Source organism: Sander vitreus, chromosome 2 (assembly GCF_031162955.1).
Source record: "Sander vitreus isolate 19-12246 chromosome 2, sanVit1, whole genome shotgun sequence".
In the NCBI taxonomy this organism is placed as follows: domain Eukaryota; kingdom Metazoa; phylum Chordata; class Actinopteri; order Perciformes; family Percidae; genus Sander; species Sander vitreus.
The window spans coordinates 16,286,959-16,311,313 of record NC_135856.1 but is presented as its reverse complement, the minus strand read 5'-3'; the positions used below and the strand labels follow the sequence as shown (position 1 = coordinate 16,311,313).

The 24,355-nt window shown below is 39.8% G+C and overlaps 1 protein-coding gene across 1 annotated transcript in view; it reads right to left on the bottom strand.

Moving 5' to 3' along the window:
* The window catches only part of usp43a (ubiquitin specific peptidase 43a), a 111,116-nt gene that overhangs the window by 24,032 nt on the left and 62,729 nt on the right, over positions 1-24,355 (bottom strand). The window contains exons 5-10 of the mRNA XM_078280253.1: positions 23,331-23,466; positions 21,145-21,289; positions 13,280-13,448; positions 9,800-9,911; positions 2,586-2,689; positions 62-139 (exon numbers count right to left, since the gene is read on the bottom strand). Coding sequence (XP_078136379.1) covers positions 62-139; positions 2,586-2,689; positions 9,800-9,911; positions 13,280-13,448; positions 21,145-21,289; positions 23,331-23,466 — 744 coding nt within the window. The remainder of the gene's footprint in view (positions 1-61; positions 140-2,585; positions 2,690-9,799; positions 9,912-13,279; positions 13,449-21,144; positions 21,290-23,330; positions 23,467-24,355) is intronic.

Here is a 24,355-nt window from a genome sequence, read left to right as displayed (position 1 = left end):
TCTTCTTCATTATACAGTATATACTCCACTAGAGGTTATAATTGTCGTGCACAATGCTTACCATTCTTTAGTCTTGTTCTCCCACTCGATAACAACCTTCAGGTGGGGAGGTCCCCCAGGGCCGCAGAACTTCAGAGCTCTACAAAACAGTAGACAACTTTAAATACATCTATTTATCTTATGATCTTAGTTAAATCAGTCAGTAAGAAGTATTGCCTCATCTCCAAATGCCAGAAACCACAAAAGCGAGAGAGGCTGAAATCTGTGTTGCGAATAATGCTTGTTCTGGTGAAACCTAGACGTCTTTCTTTGAACACACACACACACACACACACACACACACACACACACACACACACACACACACACACACACACACACACACACACGTGAGACCTGGCTTCACATCATGCATTAATATGTAAAGTCATGTTTGTAATGCAGAGCTTTCCTTGACTGCTTTGATCTCAGGAGGAAAGATAAAAACAGCATTGGTATTCAAGAGCCAAACAGTGCTGACAGAGGGCCAAGGTAGATTTAATAATCTCCAAATTCTCGAGGCACAAGTGGGGAACATGACGGATCAATGATGGCAAATGTACCATGTCAAAATTCAAGTTTTTTTAAATTTGCAAAACATCTGTGATGGAATTATCTGAATGGAGACAGTCTGGAGATTTCCAGCATGGCTGATAATTCACTGACTCTTACTGTGAGTAGGTTCACTTCAACTTGAGAGTAGAACCCATGTCGTTGATGGTATTGTTCACTGTGAACATGTTTAATGCATAAATGTGTATGTTCTAAGCGTTACCACTAGATGTCAGGCTTACATAACATGTCAACAAATCCCAAAGGGGTTAAAGAACTCAATAATGCTAATATGGGGGGAGAGAGGCCGGAGTGTGCTACTGAAATAATTGTAGATATTTTCAGTGTTTAATTTTAACAAATAAAAAAATAATGTAATTGCCAATTAATTATATTACCTTATACTTTATTTAAATGGTGAATTATTAATTAATTTCAAAACTGAATTGCAAAATTCTTACTTTTTGTTATTCCAGTTACTAATGTGTCTGCCTATCATACCAGATTGCTGCCGACACATAACAGCTGGCCAATTAAACACTGTGGAATTACACGCATATTCTAGTGGCAAACTCCAGACTCTGCAACGTGCAGACAAACAACGTGTATTCAGTACCAAGGTGATTACACAGTAAGCTGACCATTTTGAAAATGTAAATAAATTCTATAATATAAAAAAAAACTTTGTACACTATACTAGTGCAGACTGTGGAGATGCAGTGGAACAGCTCTGGATATTCAGAAACCCATCTTCAGGCTTGTGTGAGATTGACAGGCTCATCTTATTTCTTGCGATTGCTTTTAGTGCTATACAACTTATGGGAGTTTTACTTTGATAGAAAATCATTCTCAATGAAAACTCTTCACAGTGCGATGATTATTATAATATATATATACTGAGAGCCACAAACCAAATAACATTCATCCCCAATGCAATGGGATGCTGGTAAAAGAGGTCTGAAAACCTTGGGACAAAAAATCTAAACCACCAGAATGGCTATTGAAAATTACAGATACACGGGACAATATCTTCTTGTGATTTGGAAGAACACACACACACACACACACACACACACACACACACACACACACACACACACTCAAATGACTAGCCGTATCTGGAAGGCAATCTAATTTCCTTAGCTCCTTTGTAGAAGGCCTGACCTTCACTGCAGCTCAGTAGAACAAGAGTAGAGATTTGTACTAAGCTCCTCAGCGGCATGCTCTTTATCACACAGGAAATAAAGGCCTTATCTTCAAACCGTCAAACGGAAATCACTATAGCTGCTCAGTCACTTGTAATCCTCTTAAGGTCCATTTCTTCTGAAAGAAACTGTAGCTTTTTGCATAATGCAGAAGATGACCTGTCTGCTATATGTTCTGAATGATATGATTATGATTATTTGTTTGTGTGCATACTACAGTATGTGTGCATATTACAATATGTAATTCATCAATGTGGCAGGGCCCTTAACTAGCTTTTTAGGTTTATTTTTACGTAATTATTGCATTTTTACCTGCGCCAAAGAGGTGTGTATGTTGTCGCCACCGATATTTATGAAACTTGGTGGAAGGGTAAGCATGGGCCAAGAAGAGCCCATTTCATTTTGGAGTCGATCCGATCACAGGGCGATACACAAATTATTTTTCACTTTTGTCAAGACTGCAAGATATAGCATGGCCTTGGCTCTCCGACTGCCCTTTTAGTTCTACATGCTTTTATGATTCCAATTTCAAGGACACATGGAACATATTAGTGTTTCAGCAGCATATGTGTTCTATAGGATGTGCATGTATGTGTGGACTGACTGTAGATCTATGTTGCCATAAATGTTATCGACCACACACACAAAAAAAAGAGTGTACATGTTTGGTATGCGTAGTTATACAGTACAGTACAATATGTTGTTTTTCTTTGTGTGAGTGTACATGTGTGTGTGTGTGTGTGTGTGTGTGTGTGTGTGTGTGTGTGTGTGTGTGTGTGCTTGTCTTACCTGTCAACTGCAGGGTGGTACAGTGGCCTGCTGTCCTTTGGGGACAGGTAGCTGTAGGCTGCCGATCCTCCCACTACTCTGATTTTGAACAGCACCCCAGCATTCTGCAGGGAGAGTAATACAGATTAGATAGATAAATAGATCATTTTATTAATCCTTTGCAGGAAATTACAGTGTCACAGCAGCTTCAAGACAGACATAACACCACACATATACTCAAATATATCCATACCAATAAGTTAAAAAATATAAATGAAGGAAAGTTATTTTTTGTGCATTATAGAGTGCACAAAAAACTGCTCCGACTTGCACATTGGTGCCATCAGTTTTTGACTGAAGGTGCTGCTGTTTATCACCTTCAGGAGGTGGATTGGGTGTGCTGGGTTGGTCAGTATTGATCCTAGTTTATTTAATGTTCTGGCCCCTGCCACCTGCTGGACCGTCTCTAGTTCATCCCCGACCACCGAGCCAGCCTTCTTGATGAGCTTGTCCACTCTGTTTCTGTCTGCTGTGCGAACGCCGTCTCCCCAACAGGCAGATTAGTATAGCTGTGACCATAAAGAGCTCCCTCTTGTATATAATTGTAGATATATCCGGAAAGACGTGTTACATTATAATCTCAAAGCTTGTATTTATCTGATCAATTTAAAATCAAAGCAATATTGATTTGGAACATTGCTTTTTATCCAGCATGCTCAAGCAGCAAGTTAATTGGCAGTGGTATGAATCAATGCCTTATAAATCAATGAAGACCCGACCCCGGATAAGCGGATTAAGATGGATGGATGGATGTTGACAACAATCACGTTGATGGCTTTCGCCAATTAACAAAATCATACTGGTAGAAAGAGTAATCAAGCACTACACAGAGTATGTGGATATTAAAATAATGCAAGATAATACCAAAGGGGTTAAGCCTACTATGTCTTTGGGGAAAACCCATTAAGAGTAATGACTAACTAACAGAAACAAAGCCGAGAAAACTAGACTACCAGACCTCCATCCTCAAAGCAATAAAACACAAAAGAAGACGACAGAAGACAACGGTGATCAGAGCTGCTTCAGTCTCCTCCTCCAGCTTCCTTACCTGAAGATTACAATCAATTTCCTTCTCCTTAACGTCCAACCAATGCAACTGTAATTCAAGCTCCTTTAACTTTATCCGTTCAGAGAGACCCACTTCCTCAACTTTGGGAGACGTAACCCCGCCCCCAACAGCTGATAGCACCCCCTGCTCTATCAAAGCAGATCCCAGCTGATCCCTAATCACCTGTTTCTTGCCATGCTTACTGATAACAATATCAAACCTGTCCGCAATGAGTTTCAGATTTTCTTTAGTGCACGCTTCAAACTTGCCCCACATTGGGCCACTAACAAAGTCCTCTATATCAAACTCCATCTTAGGCAAACCAGGCAGTAGTAACAATAATACAGAAACTCCCTACAACAGTAACAGCACTTACAACAACACCCCTCGGGAAGGCATCCCCACACAATGCCACAAACCATGTATCCACCAAATCAAAACCACACTCTAGCGTTTTACACACCAGACTGTTTGACGAGCCCCCAAATAGTTAAATTATTATAGAATATTGTATTTCTGTCTTTTTTATCACTAACAAATACATGTAAGAGCATTTTAAAGTTGCAGTTCATCAATGTGGAGCCAATCTTAGATACTTTGTATAACCATACAACTGGGTAGATTAGTAGTACTGCAATATATCATGAAAGCATATATGTTTTTTTTAATTTAAAATGAACTAAAATTGTAACTAAGTACCAGATAAATGTAGTGGTGTAAAAAGTACAATATTTCCCTCTGAGATGTAGTGCAGTTAAAGTATAAGTAAAAGTCGCAGAAAATAAATACTCAAGTAAAGTACACATATGTAAAATTGTACTTAAGCACAGTACTTGAATAAATGTACTTAGTTACGTTTCACCACTGTGTGTAATCAGATTAGAGTTTGGTACATTTTTAAAGGATTCACAAGCTTCTACAGGATGATCTGTGATCTGCCTTAAAGGGAGGATAGAATGCAAAACCGATTTTACCTTGTCATAGTTGAATAACGACAGTTTGGAGGGTAAATAGGACATACATAGAACCTCAAAATCCCACTGACACCTCTTTCCTCTGCAAATCTCACAATTTGAAACTGCCTCTGAAAACGGAATCTCAACAAAGCTAAAAGTTGACGTCAACTCCTCAACTCCTAGTCTTTGTCACGCCCCAACATTTGCATAGGCTACACCACTGACCTGAGATCAGGTCTTCTGAATCTAAGTCGCGCAGATCTCAGAAATGTTATACATTGTTCGTCTGCTTTTCCATCACTAAATTCACTTCTGAGACTTTTTTATGCGAGAAATCAACTATGTAAAGCTCAAATATGGGCCGTTCTACAAAAATTGATGGTTAATTGCAAATTTGGTAAGACAGTTTTGAACTTGAGGAGCTCCGCAATCTGCCGTGACAGGTGGCGGCTGCCGGCCGGGTTTGATGCCTTCCCTGTCGGCCTCTCCCCCTTCACAGATCCGCTGAGCTGGAGCTCTGACAGGATCTCACACACGAGCTGCACTGTGTACTTTAGAAAGAAGAAAGTTTGGAAGTTTTTCAAGGATATTGAAAATGAACCATGGTCGTAAATGCAGTGTTCCAGGCTGTACAACGGAATAGCCTACTGGCCCAGAGAAAAGTGTTTAGAACAAGTACAGTCAGGTCCATAAATATTGGGACATCGACACAATTCTAATCTTTTTGGCTCTATACACCACCACAATGGAGTTGAAATGAAACGAACAAGATGTGCTTTAACTGCAGACTTTCAGCTTTAATTTGAGGGTATTTACATTCAAATCAGGTGAACGGTGTAGGAATTACAACAGTTTGTATATGTGCCTCCCACTTTCTAAGGGACCAAAAGTAATGGGACAGATTAACAATCATAAATCAAACTTTCACTTTTTAATACTTGGTTGCAAATCCTTTGCATTCAATTACAGCCTGAAGTCTGGACGCATAGACATCACCAGACGCTGGATTTCATGCCTGGTGATGCTCTGCCAGGCCTCTACTGCAACTGTCTTCAGTTCCTGCTTGTTCTTGGGGCATTTTCCCTTCAGTTTTGTCTTCAGCAAGTGAAATGCATGCTCAATCGGATTCAGGTCAGGTGATTGACTTGGCCATTGCATAACATTCCACTTCTTTCCCTTAAAAAACTCTTTGGTTGCTTTCGCAGTATGCTTCGGGTCATTGTGCATCTGCACTGTGAAGCGCCGTCCAATGAGTTCTGAAGCATTTGGCTGAATATGAGCAGATAATATTGCCCGAAACACTTCAGAATTCATCCTGCTGCTTTTGTCAGCAGTCACATCATCAATAAATACAAGAGAAGCAGTTCCATTGGCAGCCATACATGCCCACGCCATGACACTACCACCACCATACTTCACTGATGAGGTGGTATGCTTTGGATCATGAGCAGTTCCTTTCCTTCTCCATACTCTTCTCTTCCCATCACTCTGGTACAAGTTGATCTTTGTCTCATCTGTCCATAGGATGTTGTTCCAGAAATGTGAAGGCTTTTTTAGATGTTGTTTGGCAAACTCTAATCTGGCCTTCTGGTTTTTGAGGCTCACCAATGGTTTACATCTTGTAGTGAACCCTCTGTATTCACTCTGGTGAAGTCTTCTCTTGATTGTTGACTTTGACACACATACACCTACCTCCTGGAGAGTGTTCTTGATTTGGCCAACTGTTGTGAAGGGTGTTTTCTTCACCAGGAAAGTATTCTTCGGTCATCCACCACAGTTGTTTTCCGTGGTCTTCCGGGTCTTTTGGTGTTGCTGAGCTCACCGGTGCGTTCTTTCTTTTTAAGAATGTTCCAAACAGTTGATTTGGCCACACCTAATGTTTTTGCTATCTCTCTGATGGGTTTGTTTAGATTTTTTCAGCCTAATGATGGCTTGCTTCACTGATAGTGACAGCTCTTTGGATCTCATATTGAGAGTTGACAGTAACAGATTCCAAATGCAAATAGCACACTTGAAATGAACTCTGGACCTTTTATCTGCTCCTTGTAAATGGGATAATGAGGGAATAACACACACCTGGCCATGGAACAGCTGAGCAGCCAATTGTCCCATTACTTTTGGTCCCTTAAAAAGTGGGAGGCACATATACAAACTGTTGTAATTCCTACACCGTTCACCTGATTTGGATGTAAATACCCTCAAATTAAAGCTGAAAGTCTGCAGTTGAAGCACATCTTGTTCGTTTCATTTCAACTCCATTGTGGTGGTGTATAGAGCCAAAAAGATTAGAATTGTGTCGATGTCCCAATATTTATGGACCTGACTGTATATCGGACGAGAGGGAGTTGTGGATCTAAACGCAGCGCCGCAGACGCACTGGCAGAGGACAGGCTTGCAGGGATTCACTCTCCGCTCCCCGCACTTACTAGCTACAAGGTGAGTTGTGATTCTTTTGTGGAGGTTTTTTATGTCCAAAGGGTAACGTTACAACAACACTAGTTATAATGAAAGTGTCGAAACTTTGCATTTGGTCTCGGCTGTTTTAGCTACCGCAGTTCGCTCCCGGGCATGTCTGGGCATGTAACAGTGTGTCTGTGTGTGTGCGCAGCTCTCAGTGTTTTTTGACGTCATTACGCAATCATTTGTATAAAGCTTAGTGGTTGTGTCAGCAAGGTAGATCGAAAGAAATAGAACTCTTTAGCCAAATAATCACAAATTCAATACAGGAATTTATTTTACCTTATAATTATTACTTAGGTAGCCTATCGTTGAAGTAAAAAAAAAAAAAATTCTACAAAGGGAGGGAAAAAGATCGATAAAGTATTATCAAAGAAGGCTGGCTTGCCCAGGTCCAGGCCAGCTCAGCAGCGTCTTTCTCCCGTAAATATTCATGAGCATATTTGGAAGAAAAGCTCTCGTTCCAAATAGAGCCATTACACAGGGATGCAGAAGGGCGAAAAAAAATAGCACCCGGGACATTTTCAGCCCAACCAATGTTATATACCCTATTAGGAGACCTTAAGGAACAGTGTGAAATACCCTATATAATCATTCTATCAACCCTTTAAAGGAGAGCTGTTAACCCCAGTGGGGAATTTGAGTGATTTGAGGACCCAAAATCTAAACCTACTGTATAGGGGTCTTTTGCGTGAGCACCTGAATACAGTATGCAAAGCATTCAAATAAAATAAATTATATAAAAATAAAAGTAATTAAATGCATCATCTTTAATATGACTGTAATTCTGATTTACTTTGTTTATGTTCGTGAACTACTTAAGCCAAAGCTAGTATCCAGTAGATAAATTCACTGGTCAAACAGTAAGAAATCAGTACGTATTAGTAAGACCAAAAACGACGTTAGCAATTTAATAAATGAGGTTACTATGGGCTAGAAAAATTATTTTAAAAGAACTTCAAGCTAATTATTATAATCAAAACTAATGTTGACCTCTCACAGTTGATAAATAACAAATTCCTCCAGAAGATTGATTTAGTATGCAGTAAAAGACCTGAGATAATTTCTGAAACCCTTTTAAAATTGTAACTGGTCTGCCTGGCCACAATCTGGCTCTTGTTGCAAATTGAGGAGCTAGATTTTGACATGCAAGTCAGTAACAACTCAATTTATAGTTTCCTTTTTTCATAACCTGAAACAAATGTTGTAGCTTGCCAAATAAACCTCTGGGTGGCGCCAACACATCTCATAAAGAAGAAGGGACAACCCAACTAATGGCAGCAACTTGCTGCCTGTCAAGGGAATGAAGAATATTAACGGCAATGTGGTGATCATTGTATGTGCCTAAATTGCACACTGAACTCACAAGCAATCCTTATGTTTTACATCAGCTCGTATTTTTTTATTTTTCCTTTTAACATCGGAGGAGTTCAAATTTAAGCCCTGCACCTTTGGGATATTGATGGCCTTTTCAGCTAAAAAAAATTCTTCAATCTACATCGAAAAATCCCTGGTGATTGGGAAGATTCAACGAGTTTGTATCTAGGCCAGAGAGGCTTTGAGGAGGTAAGAAACTGAGATAGCGATCAGTACCTAAAAATCAGGCTGATATTTCTCTTTCTTCTCTGCCTTAGTTCTTTTCTTATAAAGCTTAAAAAGCTGCTCGCTCTGGATTAGGCCACCTCAAATGTTGCCTGTCACCATGGCGTTGCCCATGGCAACTTGACGGCCAGCAGTGTGGACAGCGTGAATGTCCGTGTATTTAAGGGTGGAGCAGTGGTTTGGGGCTCATGGTGTGCAGATAACTTGAAATGTCTATGGAGAAACAGATGAAGTGGAGATGAGAAAGTGGATTTTTAACATGCAACTGGCGACCGCTTCAGAATCACAGGATGTATTGTTTAAATCTTAATCCAGGAATGTAGCAGTAATGTGTCCACTGCAACAGTAATAGTACACTATATAGTGTTTTCAAATAATACAATATAATAAAAAATCTGCTTCTTTTCACTCAGTATTCTGAAATATAGAACTTATATAGTGGTAAAGAGGAGGATTTGTGTTACTGAACGGTGAAATAATTTAATGTATGCTGATGCTCTCATAAAAGGCTTGACTGTGTGTGTGTGTGCGCGTGCGTGTGAATATAATGTCCTAAGGTGCACTCTTTGCTTTTAATCAAAATATTCATTAAATATGGGCAGTCTCTGGTGTTAGAAATACATTTTTCTTCTCTCTGAATGAATGAAGGTTGCAAGCTTTTCGGCACTGCAGAACTACAGGACACTAGATTAGAATTCTATTAATCAGGCGCGAGGACTAAGTATAAATAAGAAAGAGAACTACAATAGGTAATTAATAATAAAGAGCCAACACAATACTGTAGTCACTATGGCTCACTATAGTCACTAAAATCATCATTAAAATCATGAAAAACAAGCATCTGGCAGACTACTTTTTTAAACACATTGGTTTGGCACATGCAGTTTAACCTTTGTCTTAATTTCTAGCTACATATGTGACTCAGACAACTGTAAACAGACAACGGGAACTATTTATTTAAACATGGAACCCAACCTTAATGAAAGTGTATTAATTTTCTAACTACACTCTGCATTGCTATTTTAATTTGGTCTACTGGAGTCCAAAAGGTCCAGGCTAAAGAAATAGAGTGGATGACATGTTATTGGTTAGTGGGGGTGAGCTGGCATTACCTGAGCCTGAGATCCATTCAGCATCAGATAATAGAGCTTGCTGAGGATGCTCTGCTGAAGCTGGTCCCAGGAGATGCTCCTGTCCTCACACATGAGAAATGGAGGTCCAAACCTGAGAGGAGAGGAGAGGAAAAAAGTAAAAAAGGGAAGGATTGAAATAAAAACCTAAAGATTGATTACCTTGGAAAGTCACACACACTATAAAACATAAATTAATTAAAAAACGTATTGAAAGTAGAGAAAGTGCCATTGTAAAGGTCATTGCAACTCATTGTGTCATCACCACATCTGTCAAGCTGTCAGGTGTCAAGTGCATCAAGGCTTTACTGTTAGATCATTGTGTCTTGTACTGACAGCTTGAAGGGTCATAATGTACAGTCAGGGGCAAAATAAAGCAGAGAAACCAGTCTTTATATCATCAATGCATCAATGGCTCATAATGGGTTCTCTGTCTCTAAGTTAACTCAAGGCTAGTGCTCCTTCTGACTGCTTATCAGTGGCTATATTAGAGGCTTTTATATGGTAGGTTAATGGGAGAGGCAGTTTGTGTTTGTGAAGGATTTCAGGATCTCTTACAGATTATCTAGACATACCACATAAGATTAAAGCTCCAATGTTCACACACTTACACAAAACAAATGCACTAAATTGCCAGTTTATAACTGTAGGTACACCTAGCGTAAACTAATTTAAAACAATACCTCTGCAATAAATCTTACTTTAATGAAGGTTAGAACATTTTAGATAAGTGTTGATTCCATGTTATGTTCAATTTGGAGGCTGCAGTTTGTTGTGCTATTCTTTGTTTTCTCTCAGTAAAATACTTGCAATAGTTTTGGTGGACCCATCAGTTTCAGTTCAGGAAAATCTTAGTGATACAGCATGCAATGATATTTCAAACAATAGTGTGCTTCCAACTTTCTGGCAACAGTTGAAAGAAGGACCTTTCCTGTTTCAATGTGACAATAGCCCCGTGCACAAAGTGAGGTTCGTAAAGAAATTGTTTTCTGAGTTTGAAGTCAAACAGACTAATTTGCCTGACCTCAACCCCTGTCAAACATCTTTGGGATCTGTTGGAGTGCTGACTGTGAGCCAGGCTCCTGTGGCTGAATGGGAGCAAATCCCTGCAGCCAGTGCCATTTTATGCAAGTAAATTCTGATATCATGGTTACATAAAATGCTACCTTGGTTGTACCTAAACAGACTAAGAACAGCCCTTTCAATTTGGTGATGAAGTGCTAAAGTACAAAGAGAGACTCTCATGTTTGCTGCCATGTACACATGAGTAATGTGGCATGTGAACAAATGAGTCCTCAAATATCTAATTTTGACATTATGTCTTTCATAGGAATGATATGATAACTGGATGACTGAAGAGAAATATGAATCCATCCTTCGTTGAGTCAATAATAGGTTAAACTGTACTGATCCCTGTAGGGAAATCTGAGCAATCCTTATAACCAAAGAGCACTAATGGTGATGGGAGTAGTTTCTTTGCACACAATAAACCCACCACACAAAAATAAACCCAATAGTATCAGAGGATTACTGTCTGAATGCTACTACAATCCTAACCAGGCACTCTTCGTGGACACAGTCTACCCTGGGTCAAATAAATATTTCCACTAGAATAGTGCTCCGTGTTACAAAGCACGCAGTGTCTCATAATGGGTTCAGGAACATTAGAGTGACTTTAACTTTGACAATTAACTTTTAATGCAACTAAACTGAACTAAAAACAGAAAATAAATTTGCACTATATTTAGCATGTCTACTCACTTTTAAAAATGGGAACAAACGAGTATAGACACTATGTGTAAGTCTATAATATGTTCACTGAAATATAGCCCTCACCTTAGAATTTTCATTTATTATATTATTATTATAATATAACTTATTATGGCTCCTAAACTCATTCACTGAAGGACACTTTTATGTCACTCGTTCAATAATACAGAGGTGATTGCTCGACTAAAGGTTTGGTGATACATGATCCTCAGCTAAATCTGGAGCTACCAGTCTTCATGTTTAATTGTATAAAAACGGCAAGTTTACCGCTGTGATCGTCAATGTTTTCATCAACATAAAGTATTTCAGTCAATGGACAAAATATTTCACTCTTTTATGAATCACTGGAAGCTCAGCTGGACTATCTGCCCTGCTTTACCATGATCATTTGTAGTATAGTGGATTCATCTTTAAAGTAGCTGCAAAATAATAAAGCATTTACTTGAATTGGCTGCATAAGTCAATAAATACTTGCTAACTTCTGCCCACACTCCAAAAATTGTTTTCTTATGCTATCTGTCATAATAAAAACAATGGGAGGCCGCATACTAACTGATATATGGGTGTGATAACATTTTAATAAATCTGACCTAACAGGAAGTGAGTGTTTCTGTGACTTCCTGTACAGACTGAAGGCTGCTTGAAACGGATGGAAACTGTCCCCCTGCAGCTGCCACCTGCTCCTGTCCACTTTACAGGTGAGGTGCAGCTCATCTCGGACAATCCTAATGTCATTGCCGCAGACGTAGGTTTGATCAGAGCGTTTCTTCTCGGATTTGCAATGCCATTCTGCTCCTATAGGACATTTATCCCCAAACAGTACAACACAGCTCATCTGTGGGTGGCAAACAAAAAGCATCCGTCCAGTTGCTGTTGTACATCAGATGCTTGGCAACCCATAAAAACTTAATTTTCACCGGTTAAGTGCTTCAGTTTGAGCTGCATCGTTCGACTCAGTCTCTGGTTTCTACACTGTCAGCTACTAGCTACAGCTGAATGGAAGCTCAAGCTGCACAAGCTCAATAAAAGCAGTGCCATCTGTGGCATTCATGCAATAGATATACAGGTTGAAGTCGAACAGAAGTTGGATGTCAACATAGAGACAGCGTTGGATGATGAAAGTGGAAAAGAATAAATTAGATATTCTATTTAAGACAGAGTGGAGCAGGAGAAAAGATGTCTGTACAGCTGGACTTAAACAAGCTTTTCAAAAACTGTCTCACAAATGACACATCCTCAAACTCCAAGTCATAAAAGAAATCTAGGTTGCCTGACTCTGCTACTGTGTCCTTACCAAAACCAATTCACAAGATGTGGCCCTAACTCTGCAGCTGAGCGTGTGATATCAAAATGGCCGTTATCAGTTTTAACTCAAACCATGGTCTTTTCCTAAACATAACCAAGTACTTAAATTTTACAACATTTAAACGTTTTTACGTGTTTAAAACTGCAATTGTTTAACAACCTGCGGGATCTTGGACTGTATTGGTGATTAACTGTGAATAGATGATAACAGCATTCTGACCTATACCATACCTACTAATAAGTGTGGCAGACTCCTTCAAACCCATATCTATTAGGCTGATACCCACTGAACATTTAAAACAGATGTTCCGGATGGTATCAGGTCAATATCGATAAAAACTGAACTGACAACAATACCAACTGAAAATCAATTAGCCTGCAGCTCACCTGATAGCCTGCTGGCCAGATCCTGCTGTGTTGCAGATGACGAGGAGGACCTTTGTGGAGCCGCCCTGGTTCAGGTATTCAGAGGAGAGGGTGCCAGACGGAGGTAACTTCTGACCATCGGGTCCAGCCGCAGTGGTGCAGGGGGAGGAGGGGAGGCTGTGATGATACCCTGAGCAGAGCAGAGGAGTGGAGAACTGTTTAAAAAAGGCCGACGTACAACCTGAGACCCAAACTGTTGGGGTGCAATCACACACACACACACACACACACACACACACACACACACACACACACACACACACACACACATACACACACATACACACAAACACACACAAACACACACACACACAGCCTCTCTTTGTACATTGTGTTTTCACAAATGTTGAATATGTTCAATATATATATTGAAATGAATAATTAATATCCCTAACTTGGAGGTGAATAAAAGGGTAAAGAGTATTAGTTGACAAAGGGAAGAAAAACTGTTACACTGGTTGTGTGTTTTCAGTTTCTGGATGTTTTTTTGTGCTAAAAAAAAAAAAAAAGCAGAAACTAATTCGCTGGCAGAGAGTTGTAAATGTCAAAATGGTTAAAGCCCTTATTTTATAAAAGTGTTGCTCATATCAAAAGCTTATTCTATCCAGCTTGGAGGCAAGACTGAAATGGACCAGAGTTATAAAACAGCTTAGGGTGCCAGAATGAGAAACCACTATGCAAGGAAAAACATCTATAGTGACACGTTTACATTTTCACAACATTTCCATTAATGTTGAATTGCCCTTTGATTCTTATTTACCCCGAGGAGCTGTAAGAAGAATTATATTTGCTACCACACATGCATGTACACAATCACGCACATGCTGGGATTAATAATGGGTAATAGCTGAGGGGATACAGAAGGCCCAACCTCTTGTCTCCCAGCAAACATAAACTTTGACATTATTGGAGGATTTAATTAAACAATGCTTGTTCAACCCCTACTGTGCAATTAATCACTGCCACCTTCCAACATCACACACAAAACAAACCCAAACACAGACGCAGGAAATTAATTGTGAATAGATGTAAAGCTTTAATGCAACGCCTTCACAAAAGCAAGCGGACCGATAAGACGCATAGAGCACAGAGACACAAACTCAATTGCAGACACACAGAGGAAGTGCTGCTTTTTGTGTCAGAGACTAGGACAGAACAACATTTTTAGCTGAATAACTGGAATTACAGTAACTAAATACACCTTTTGGTTAAAAAACAACAATATATGAATAAAAGTGTTGTTAAACCAAGCTCAGAGAATTGAAAAAGCTTTGACTAATGTTTGTCCAAACTGCTACTAAATCACTTGCTCAATGCTTTTCTTTGTCTCAGCAGACAGGAGCAACTTGACGTGACATTTTATGAATATTGTCTGCCCTTTAACGGCCAATTCATCTCCTCACTCTTTGTCTCAGTCACCCCTCCCTCTATCCTCTCTGTCCCCTTTACCACTCCGTTTTCACCAGGTTGAAAAGTAAAACACCTAATAACTAAAGCAAGTAGAATTTACATTTTAGAAATTTAGCCAATTATTGAATGATTTTTCTCCCAGTGATGTCAGGCAACACTTTGCAGATACGTTTGCAAGTTGACAAATACGCATGTTCATCAACAATGGTTCCTCATATAGAATATACACAGAATATCTAGTATACAGGGTTGAATAGTATTGAAACAATGCAGCCCTATTTTAACAGCACCAGTATTTTAGTGGCTGGTATCAAAACCAGACAGTAATATTTTGTGTATGGCAAGGAGCGTGATTTCGCCCACATGTCTCAGGGTCTGCTGGGAGAACCTCCAGCCAGACTCTCATTCTCACCTCCTCTTCCCTCCCTCCCTGAGACGGACAGAGGAGAGCCACAGACGGAGGGAGGTGTTAGCAGGGTGGAAATAGATAGAGGGAGAAGTGAAAGAGAAAGGAGACCCGAGTGGACAGAAAAGCAGAGACTATATGAGAGTGAGAAGAAGCGTTCTCCCTGGGCAAAAGGAAAAAGCAGTGGTTGCTAATTTTAAAAAGTAATTCCCAAAGTGAAGAAAAAAATGTACAGAGACAACAGGACTGAGAAAGAAAAGCTGCATGTTGTATGTTCTCTCATAGACTATTGATTTAATGATTAATTAGAATGATATCGAACCATTTGTTGTTGATGTAACAATGTCATGGTTGCTGTGCGAATCTGTTCATAATCTGCAATTTAAATTTAATTAAAATATAAACATGAACATAAAGACTGAAGTGAATGCAAGTTAACTGAGGCGGAAAGAGATAGAGATACAGAAATAGCAGAGAAACAGAATTTGCACTTGAGATTGGAGGTGGTGAGTATGGCAGTGTTATTTAAACAGCTTAGCGCTGAATGAAGACTACACACCTCTGGCGATCACTCTCTGCTCTCCTCCATTTCTTCCTTTTGCATTATCTTATACACCCCTCTCTCCCTAGTACTCTATTTATCATTGCCACTATCAGCCCCTCCCCCACCCCCCCCCCCCCCCCCCTACTCTCCACTATCTGACTGTGTGGGGATGAATCAGAAGTGTTCAGCTTCAACAGAAGATGTTTGAGTGTGTTTCAAATTCATGGGCTGGGTGATGGAAATATTTTTGTGCCTGGGAGGACACGGTATGCTGTTATATATACTGTATATTTTTTATTTGATCTAATCACAGTTAGGACTACAGTAAGTGTTCACACAGACACATGCACAGTTTGCAGTCTTGTAGACGTTGAGTTCCTGCATCAGTTAGAAATGTGCTCTTGATGCTCCCATTACTCTTTTAAGCCTTTTAAAAAAAAGTAGATAATCATATTTTGCTGTTGCACCAGAAGAAAAAGTCTTTCAACACTGATGACTTATTTTCCCAAATATTACTAAAAATAGCGCAAGTTGTGTAGCACAGAAAAAGCAAAAACCTTGAAAGAGGATTTTGGCTACATACTGTACTGACCAGAATCGACACTCCTTCCAAGTGGTTCAAGACCAAATGAGGGACCTCTGTCAGTGCAATCCACACAACTGACTAAAAATACCCAGGGGACCGTTAGGCTGAGCCCTAGACTAATCAGAGGTCCCAGCAGCAAACAGCCATCTGACAAAAAATTCCCCTGTTGACAGCAAAAGCACCTGAGCTTTCTGCCAACAGCAACATGACAGATTAGGGAGGCAGCAGTGGAGGGACTTAATACAGCTGATGCTGCCCTCTTTCGCCTCATCTCTTTCTTTTTTACCTTTCTTCCTCTACTGTCCCTCAACTACACCCAGTTCATCTTCCAACTGATCTTCTCTTTTTGTTACAACAAGGCACACTATTGTGTAAACAGTAGCCACAATACCCCTGCTGCTAAAGTTGTAATTACTGAAATTGCTCTTGGAATATTACACTTAGTTACAACACGTCTCAAATATTAGTCCAGCAACATGTTCACAACTCAGTGCTGCAAATCTTTAAATCTGTGGATAAATAAGATAAAAAATAGTAAACATGCTGTATTATGAGCTGTGTTGCAGAACCAAAGACAAGTGTGACCAAAGGTTTACATCCCAGACTTTAAATGAGAAGATGAGGACGAGTGATAGATAACAGAAGAGGGCTGTTAGGCCAACACAACCATGAAAACAACCATGTACCATGAAACTACTTCTTAAAAAACGTCACCCGGTGTAATCTACCCTGCCGATTAGTTACGTTTTAAGCTGTGTTGCAAGATAGGAAGCTTTGGAGTTGGCATCTGCGCAGGCATTTGTGCATCATTTTTGTTGTTCTTCATAAGGCAGCTGAGCTGAGTATTTCCCCAATGATTTGAGAACACGTTCTAGAGGCAGTGTAGACATTCTCCTCAGGTTATTTTAAATGATGAATCCTACTGGTTCCTGTTCCTGGGATATTGTTGCTTTTCTGCATCGAGTTTGCTTCAGGCAATCTGTAATTGCCTTAATGGAACTGCACAGGACGTGAACTTTGCAGGGCTTCATTTGTATGTGTGATGACTTTGTCTCAGTATGATTACAACTTCAAGAGCACACAGTGTGTGACTGTGGAAAGGGATTTGTCTATTGTGCTGACCACATAAATGATGTCAGTTTGTGTGTGTGTGTGTGTGTGTGTGTGTGTGATCACTCGCACAGAAGTAATACCTTGGCTTTAAGTAGCTGATTGAAGGATGTGACTGCCCAGATAAACACCTCAGAGTAATCCCTGACTAAACTGTACATTTCCCTCAGTGGGCCGAGGGGAACAACACGGTGGCTTACCCTCAGCTGTGTTGTAGATTGTTGTTTGTGCAAGTCAATTCCTGACAGATCCCTTATCTCCATTGAGAAATCCCTTTTTCTTTTCCAGGGAATCCTCACCTTTTTAACATCACACACACACACACACACACACACACACACACACACACACACACACACACACACACACACACACACACACACACACACACACACACACACACACACACAGCCTCTCTTTGTACAGGCAAACAACTCCCATGATCCACTCTGCTTAAATCTTGATTGATTTCTCCATTATCAAAGAGGAGTTTACTTTCTAATGTCAAGGGCACCAAGTGAACATCACACAAAGTTACCACACTAAACTTCCCTGAGCTGCTATTCTGTGGGAAGTCTTTTTCTTTGTGCAGCATTATGGAGCTTTATCACTATTTATGTGCAAATTGCCTGCTGCCATTTCCTCTAAATGCGAAACCTCATTGTTGTACCTGGTAGTGCTGATTCAATATCCCCGAAACTGGTTACTGATAAAGTCTGGGAATCCAGCTACCATACACTGAAATACACAGCAGCTTATGACAACAGAGGAATTCCCTGCATGCAATACACCCTCTCCAATTGCCACTTGTTCTATTGTCATTCTGAACATGGCCTTACAGTGAGGTCAATTCCCTAAATCTGAAAGGGGGATCCTAGGAAGACATCAGTATGTGATGGCTGTCTGCTTTCATACCGGGAAAAATATAACTAACTTTGCCACATGCTGATCCAATATTGTGAGAGAGAGAATTTGTGCTGCATTCATTTGGTGTCAGAATAATCAGAAAAATAAGTTCCAGACTGGGAAAATTCAAACTACCGTAATTTTGTGAAATGGGACATGCCTTGGCAGAATTATAAAGCATGCACATAAAAATTAGGCCTGTAAATAAAAGAAATGCTAAAATTGATCCAACAAAAAGTATTTCAAGGTAAAGCAAAACCAATGATTTCTTTCTAAACACATTATACATGCTAGAAAATACTTCAATACTTGAAAACGAGTCTTTTTCTGTGGTGTGACAGACTCAGAACACATTTATTTGGGCTTTACCAAGACTTTAAAGTAACATCACACACTCGTGAATATGCCAAACAAACTCGCATGTCTTTCAGTAAAGAAACAAATTTAGACCTCCTCAGGTAGTTGTCCTGTGAGTTGTGTGTTGTTCCATTATATTTATGGTTCTACAGGCTTTCCATACAGTTATCCATCACGGCAGCAGTAGGCTTTACTTATTTCACAGAGGCTGCAAAAACAGACTTACATGATGGACAGTAGCAATACTGTAGGTGAAGGGTTGTTTAGTCTGAGGAAGAGACCGCTGCACTACCTGACATATGTGATAAGCACCAAATCAAACAACTAGTCCCCACAAAATACAAAAAAACATTGATCTGGCTTGTGTGTCATTATGTGCTGTACTGTGTAATATACTTACAGCTGAATGACTACACTGAATTGGCAAAGTGAGGCCTCCTTAAGCCCCAGCGTAATTAGTGTCTTACATAACCTTGGTAACCATAGTAACACTTCTACTGCTAATTTCAGTTGACAAAATAGAAAGCTGGATCTAAGTTTATCAAGTGTTGATAAACAACTAACAACAGAGGTGTTTTATTCTGAGTTGTTAAACCTGGTGTGATGACAGATTATCAAAATAGTCTTCATACACTTGACAGTCAATACAAAAATAAACCCCATAGAGATATGGAGAGAGAAAAAAAGTGCCCATTATTATGCTTCAGAACATAAAATTGAATTATGCTCAACGTAAAAAAGTTCCCTATGTTACTTTGTCTGCCATCCATCATCTGTTCTCCATATTGCCACACAGTGGTCTCAGCAGTAATGATTGTGGGAATTCACTTGCTACACTTAATAAATCTCACTGAATGAAGTTGTGATATCCTGGAATCTGGTGATCTTATGAATTATTCCGAGGTGAGGACCATTCATCATTTTCTTCAGATTGCTCACAAGAATGGAAGTTACATTTCCCAGTGAGCACTTAAGTGTGATTTATTACAAGTGCACTTGCATAGCATACTGTATGTGTCTGCTCCCTCTCTTAGCAGTGTGACACTGTCTTCACTATGTGTGAAGTGACAGCAAAAATGCCTCCTGTTGAGAAAGTAAAAGAGTCTTCATTTTTCATGAGCACTTTGAGCACATTATGTGAATTATTTATGTCATTCTTCTTCGGGGGTAACACAAAACCCCATAAAGGCTTCATACAGCAGTATGTTAGTGGACAAAGGCTAACTATAACTTCCCTAACTGGCAACCCACAGAGACGGCAATTAATGATCTCAAGCTCACAGTGGTAATATGACTCAATTAAGCCCCTTTCAGACATGGACATTGATCTGTTAAAGTAATAGCTGTGTGATAAAAGAGATCTACAGCCCTCTTTTCCTCATCAGCATGGCAGACACTCTGCCGGAGAACAGGAGCAAGAAAGTAATGCCATCAAGAGAAAAGAGCATTCACACTGGCTGCCTTAGTGATTAAAAATAAAACATATTTTACCTTAAAGCTTGACTGCCATCCATCTACAGCGAGAGGATGATGCTCACGCGTGGTTCATTAACTCCACTAGAAGTTGTCTAAGTACCTGTAACCTCCCTGATCATTTTTCTCACATATCCCATAACTCATTAGGTATGCATGTTTTACACAATCAAATAGTGCCCAAGCCAGGGGCGCGGGAAGTACGGGTGCTGGAGGGGCTGTTTCATGACAATAAATAGAAAGGTCATTAATGTCATTGTGGGAGTCAGTGGCAATCGACCTAGTGTGTCGTTTAGGTATGAAGTATGAAGTGTGTCTTGACAACTTTTAGAGTGTGTTCATGCGCGCTTGTGTATGTGTGTGTGTGTGTGTGTGTGTGTGTGTGTGTGTGTGTGTGTGTGCGTGTGTGTGTGTGTTTGTGTGTCATATACTTGTCAATAGTGCAATCGGCAGTGTCTTGCATGGACGAAAAGGGATTTTTAAAGGCTGGTGATGATGCAAGACTGAGTCATGTTTCTCTACTTTATTAGTGTAAGAGCACAGAGCTCTTCTGTCGCTGTTTATTAACTCATGACCAAAATAAGAGAGGGGAAGCAAGCATCTGAGAACATTAAAAAAGGGAAGCTTTGCATGTGGAGCTATCTCTAGATGGTCCTAACTTGCCAAAATGTAATTAAGTTTTAGTTAAATTAATAATTTATCAAGGTAAGAAGCTACTCAGGCATTTATTTAGGATGATGTGATGCACCAGGCTGACATTCAGACACATTTAATTTGTTTGGGTGCTATCATGCATAAGAAACATAATGAAAGGAGGAATACAAAGCACATTGAAAACACCGGTCCTCACGTCACCAAAATAAAATGTCTGCCTGTGAAAAATACTCACTGATCATGAAGAACGGTTTAAAAGTTAATCAAGAGGACAGTGGGAGGCCGAAAAAGAGAAATCTGGAAATGAGGAATGAGAAAAACCCAGTGTGGGAACTACGTGTCGTCAGCGATTTTGATAGACATCCTGTTACCATGGTTACCTGAGTGTGGTGCGGAGCCTCCACGACTATAGAGGGAAGGAGCCTGAAAGGCGTAGATGACGTCGCTATCAGCAATTGATGTCAGGTCATCATCATCTGAAAAGGAACGCTGGAAACCCGTGGAGTACAACTCTGATAGGATGACCTGGAGAGACGGAGAGGGAGAAAGGGCGAGAGAGACACTGTGAAACTTTGTGCCTACAGAAGTGCATCAAGCAATCCTCGCAGAGCTGAAACCAAAATTCAACCAGAACATTTGGCCACAATGCCACCAGAACTGACTCTCTGTGACGAATTGCATGGACGCAATAAACCAAAAAAGTTATTGTATGCAGGCAAATTAAGAGAGGAAATAAAAACTAGATACATTTGTAATCATCTCAAAGAAATCCAAGTAAACCCTAAATGTTGCTGCATTAAATCTCTAGAAATAAATCACATGAAGCAGCTTGTAAAAGTAATTAAAATAAATGTCTCAAACAAGCGCACAATCAGGTACCAAAACTTGGCAACTGACATGAAAAACAATTCAAAACATGAACATGCAAAAGGGAATTCTATTAAGGAAGAGAAGTGTATTTCCTAGTTTCATGCTTAAGTCAAAGATCTTCAGAGCCCTGAGAGTGAAAAATGGTATTAAGGGGAGCCATGCATTCACACTGCTGAATATTTTTTTGTTTGAAGTGCAGACTGAGAGGTTTCTTATATTTATTTATTTATTCATTTGTGTTTCAAAATGCTCATTTGAGATTGATCATGTTAAATGATGTTAAAGTGCTGAATCTGTGTAAAAGGATTATTAAACTGCAGGTAACCATAGCAACTGCCCTTAAATCACTCACTCAGTTAACTTACTGGTGAAACAGACCAAGCCATGAGTTTAATTGACTAAAATCAAACGTATGATAATGGGTGATGATTAAAACAGACTGTGGTACATGAACAGTATGACAGACTTAGTATATGTGTGTGTGTGTGTGTGTGTGTGTGTGTGTGTGTGTGTGTGTGTGTGTGCGCACGCGTGCGTGCGTGCGTGTGTATGTTCGTCCTCACCTGTCATTGCCCTTTTGTGCTTTGTTCAAATTTATGTTTTGACGTACCCCATTTTAATATTGACAGCAAACTCAAGTAATTCTACTCTAACTAAACTAGCAGAAGAGTGTGGGAGATGTTAATTAAGCACAGCGTCTACACACAGTCCTGAGAAGAGGTCTAATCAGTGAAAACATCTGTGTGGGTAGACATGGGTGTGTAGGGTACACAGGTATTTGATCTATAACAAAAGATAATGGAACAATGCACTTATGAACTATGGAAAGGGTATTTTTTCATTTCAGGGGACATTTTAGTCTTTGCTTCTCTTTAACTCTCCCGCTGCTGCAGAAATATTCATCATCTGTTGTCGGGCACGTGAAAGATTTATAAACACATGCCTATGGAACCTTTCCCTCTAGCCTTCATCTTGTTGGTGACATTCTAGCTAAGTGTGTGCATGCATTCAAGTGTAACCCTGGTATAAAAGATAATTCAGTTTGATGTATTTATTTATTTTTAACCTGGGTTTTATTTTTATAGTGATGGCCATATTCTTGTGAAGAAAATATTTTACTCACTGACTTCCTTGCTAAGAACTGGGGATGTGAAGCCATCACAGGGGGAAGCTTTAAATCACGAAGTTTAAAGTTTATTATATTATCTAAAATACTGTAACTGTTCCTCAGGAAATCAAAGAGAAAACAAAGGTGAATGTTAAAATAATGATTACCCAAACTGTCCATTGTAACCATCTATTAGATCTTGGAGACTTCCTGGTTGAACTTTAATCCACTGAAATGGTATACAAAGCAATACAAAGCAAAGCAGAAAATTCTTATTTTTAAGATGCTGGATCTGTCTATGCTTGGCATTTTTAGACAAAAAACCAAACCTGGGTTATAAAAAAACATTTTTCAGTAAAGCCCATAGATAGTTATGGTCTACCCACACATGTGTTTCTCAAGACTGTGGGGACTATGCAGACTGCTTGATTTACATCTCCCTCACTTTTCTGTTGCACCTAGAGTTTGGTGACCTCACATAAAATAATGTCACAATTTTACCTAAAGCAGAGGTCTGTGTGTGTGTGTGTGTGTGTGTGTGTGTGTGCGCGTGTGCATGTGCGTGCATGCGAAAGAGTGTGTGTGTACCTGGTCTGGGGAGATTTTACCCTCCTCTGCCACCATGGCTCTCAGGCAGGACAGGGAACCAAAGAGAGGTACAGCCAGCCCCACTCGCAGGTACCTCTGACCCTTCGTAGTGAACACCAGCGTCACACACATCGGCCTGTGCGTAAGGGCGGGAGGGGTAGGAAGACAGAGAGATAAAAAATAATAATAATAATAATGAATAGATGATATGCTAGAGAAATTGTTTTGCAATTCAGATTTTGCATGTGTACATTATTATAGATTCCAAACACACCCTGGCATACTGCGTTATTTACATATTTGTATGCACACACACACACACACACACACACACACACACACACACACACACACACACACACACACACACAGTTTAGAGACACACATAACAACCAAAACCAAAAAGAGAGAGAACAATGCAATTAAAGGACCCCGGGGGAAACAGAAACCGTGTTGTCAATTTGTTCAAGAGTCTTGATTTGAGTATTTCAGCTGCTAAACAGCAAAACTCATTCAATAAAATGAGATGTTGAAATGCACTGCTGAGCTGTTTAATGTCTGATAAGATTGGGGAAAAGAGTCCCTCTGACAATAATGTTGTACAAAATCTAATTTCATGTGGGTAAACCATTCGATTTGTCTGCGTCTGACTTAATATCTGAAGTGAATTAACTATTTTCAGAGATGTTGTCCTGTAGCATTTCAATTTCCCCTGTGTGTGTGTGTGTGTGTGTGTGTGTGTGTGTGTGTGTGTGTGTGTGTGTGTGTGTGTGTAGATTTATGCGTGACTGGACATGACGAGCTATACCAGCACATTGGTGATGGTCCCGCAGGAAGCTGCTATGTGGTGGGACATGTCTGATTTACAGCAATCTGAACACCTTCTGTAAGGGATGCAGGGACGAAAATGAGGGAGGGTTGGTAGAAAATAAGAGAACAGAAAGGAGAGCAGGTAGTATTGAGTAAAAAGACAGAGTGGGGAGACAGAATAAGCTCAGGCCTCCTCATTTGGGAAGAAGACGGTG